Source organism: Nanorana parkeri, unplaced genomic scaffold, assembly GCF_000935625.1.
Source record: "Nanorana parkeri isolate BGI_ZX_2015 unplaced genomic scaffold, ASM93562v1 scaffold466, whole genome shotgun sequence".
NCBI lineage: Eukaryota > Metazoa > Chordata > Amphibia > Anura > Dicroglossidae > Nanorana > Nanorana parkeri.
The window spans coordinates 128,103-131,289 of NW_017306734.1; the positions used below are offsets into that span (position 1 = coordinate 128,103).

Here is a 3,187-nt window from a genome sequence, read left to right on the forward strand (position 1 = left end):
AAGAAGTGCATGCATGTTTCTTTTAACATACTTTTAATATTTGGATAGTAGATACAAATTGTAAAATACTTTGACACTTTAGATAGTGAAAATGATTCCTCAGCATGTTCCTAGCTTAGTGTAGTGCAGTTCAAAACTGCCTCTTCCCTCTGGCATCTTTGATGACACTATTCCTCCTCAAAGTTTTGTACAATTTTTGAAAGCTATTCCTCTGACCCTTAAGCCACATGTTTTCTTGTTTGCCTTTTACTGGTTACTGGCTACTGCGTGGGCAAAAATAAATAAATATATATATAGATATCTATATCTTTAGCTTTGTCTCACCTTGCAGTCGTGTGTCACTTCAGTTCCTGCGCTGTGCACATGCTCTAAACTCTGAACCTGAAAGATTTGTATGATTAGCTACTCTAACACTAGGCAAAGTCCAATGATGATAATAGGGTCACACCCAATAGCAGAGGAGGGACTCAGAGAACAGGCTTCGGAGACGGTGTAAAATATGAAGGCTGCAAGCTTCTGAAATGCTGTCATATAGCAGGGTAAGAACTCTTAAGTATGTGGGTGTGCCAAGAATAAGGCATTGCTGAGTAGGATAGTGATTGTGGGTTAGTTTGTGCAACATGTGGGTGCGTATAGGTAGCTGAATTTGGAGAGGCATGAATCTAATGTCCTGTAACTTCCAAATGCTAGGACTGGGTGCATGTTAATAATCAAAACCATACGTCTTTTTTGTCTTACCACACTTGCTGTTTATGTGGCTTCAACCCTAAAATATGCATGTACTCGTATGGCTATTTCTTAGTATCGGAGATTCAGCTGTCAAAGTGTATCATAAAACATGATCCATTTATTTATGGTGGAGTGTTTGCTTTGCTTAGTAGAACACAGACTACAATGTTAGATGTCATAAAACTGCTGCACTTGTTCTTTTTTTACAGTGCTAGAAAAACTAAGTTTATATTTTCACATTTGGATTGAACAGGGCAAGGTTACGGGTCCATTTACACATGCGTTGGGGCTGCACTGGCTGTTGCTTCCAGTGCAGCCCCAACGCAAGACAAGGCAATTTGCCTTGTCACAGATTGACACCTTTCACACCACCGTGTTGCAGTGATAAGGCAGTGGTGTGTGCTGAAAAAAGGACGACATGCCATTTTACAGCGCAGCGGGATGCGACATAGAACAAACGCCACACACCCCTCTGTGCCCGTAGAACTGAATGATATGTCACTTGTGAAATTTTAGTAAAGTTCTAAAAAAAATACTACACATTGCGGGCACCGCATACCAGCTACTGTGCATTTTGTGTCTCATTGTGGAGATTTTACTCCACTTGCTGTTTTGGAGACACAACAGGAAGTAAATAATCTTTTAGACAGTTGTCACTTGAACAATTTCCCCTCCTATCCTGTTCTTCTGACAAGGCAATTGTTTGGATTAATTCCCACTAACAATGGCCACCAGAAGTATCCCACTGGACACACAGAGAGTAAAAAAAAATACGAGAGGTTCTAACCCTTTTATATACTATCCAAAACATAGAAATACATGTTGGCTACACTTTACATTTCTCAAAAACTGCCAGGTTTTCCAAAGCTATATTGCCAGGTTCGAACACCTCCTATCTGGCAGCGCTGTGGTGCCATGTTTGAATCTACAAGTGACAAAGTGAACCTTATGTTAGAAGCCTAAGCTAGGTAACTACATAAAAGTTAATGCTTGTGTGGCAATATGTCATCTCAGCTTCTGTATACCATAGCAGTCATTTATAATATGGCTATAACCGCATATTTGCCATGTCTGGAATGTCCACAGCTATTCACCGCACTCATCACAGCAACCTTTGCACTTACCTGCTCTCTCTTCTCCAAACTGCTGCACAGCACCTGCCATGGAGAGGTGTATTTAAACATCCTGGACTTGCACACCCCACCAGGTAGCTGCCAAAGGTACCTGGATACTTGGCAGGAGGGACGATCAGCAAATGACAGGAGCACTGGCAGGGAGTTGTCCTAGTCCTACAGAACAGATCTCAGAGTGAAACAAAAAGGCGGAGAAAGAGCAATGACCTTGTGCATACGCATTGCAAACACAGCCCATACAAGTGCCCTGGCAATAAAAAGAGAACAAAAAAACTTGCACGCTTTATGCATACCAACTGACTGTAAAACAATCGCTGACTGACTTTATTACTTTTTTGGAAACTGTTTAATCTTACCATAATATACTTTTCAATAATAATAATAATAATATTTATTATAATAAAAATAACAGTGCTTAATCATACAACAACATTAGCTGTGCTTCAATATTGTGAAAGAGAAACTGAAGCTAAATACAATTCTGTGCATAATATACTGTATGTCTTGTTTACATATACATTGGTGAACTACTAATCTTTAAAGAATTTTGTTCTAAAAAATGACTTGGTCAGATCCAAAATGATTCTTGTTTACTTTTTAAAATGCTGTTTGAACGGTTAGTCAGCCAGATCCTGATATTTTAGTTTTTGGTAGGTTTTTGGAAGTTTGTTTACCAATGCCTTATACCATTTGGATGCTATGATAGTGAGATCTCGGCAGTTGAGATTCAATCTGCACCCCGGCTTCAGCCATCATGAAGAGTGCAACTCTGCATCTTTAAAGTATTTTACATTATTGAGGAGGTAGACTGTAACAAATCATCACTGAAGGGGCTTAGACTGCATCTGAGGACTCTTAAGAGTCTGGCATAGCCTTTAGCTATCTGTCCAACACACAGTTTTACAGGCCTAGACTCCTTCTTTATTGGTCTCCACATCAGGAACCACAAAGGGAGTGCAGGAGGTAGGGCTGCAGCTAACAATTATTTTCATAATCGATTAGTTAGCCGATTCTTAACTTTGATTAAATGGTTAATCAGATAAAATGGAAAAAAATAATAATACTGTCATTTATTTAAAATCAAATACACGAATGCAGCGTTATAGACATAAAGTTTACTTGAGAACATAACAGTATCCACATTTTTGGAAATCACACTGCACTGGAACGCAGGGCTTTGCAGTACCGCGCGTTCCAGTGTCAGGCGATCACAGTGAGGACGGGAGGTGCATTTGGGATCCATTGAAATTAATCGAACCTCCTGCAGCAAAATTTGTCAGGCCAAAACAAAAAATTACTTTTCCCACCTTTTATATATATTTTGT

General features: G+C 39.4%; 1 protein-coding gene across 1 annotated transcript in view; it reads right to left on the reverse strand.

The window, feature by feature from the left end:
- MISP (mitotic spindle positioning) overlaps positions 1-2,036 on the reverse strand; it is a 25,154-nt gene extending 23,118 nt beyond the window's left edge. The window contains exon 1 of the mRNA XM_018560564.1: positions 1,854-2,036. Coding sequence (XP_018416066.1) covers positions 1,854-1,913 — 60 coding nt within the window. The 5' untranslated portion in view covers positions 1,914-2,036. The remainder of the gene's footprint in view (positions 1-1,853) is intronic.
- Positions 2,037-3,187: the final 1,151 nt, after the last annotated feature.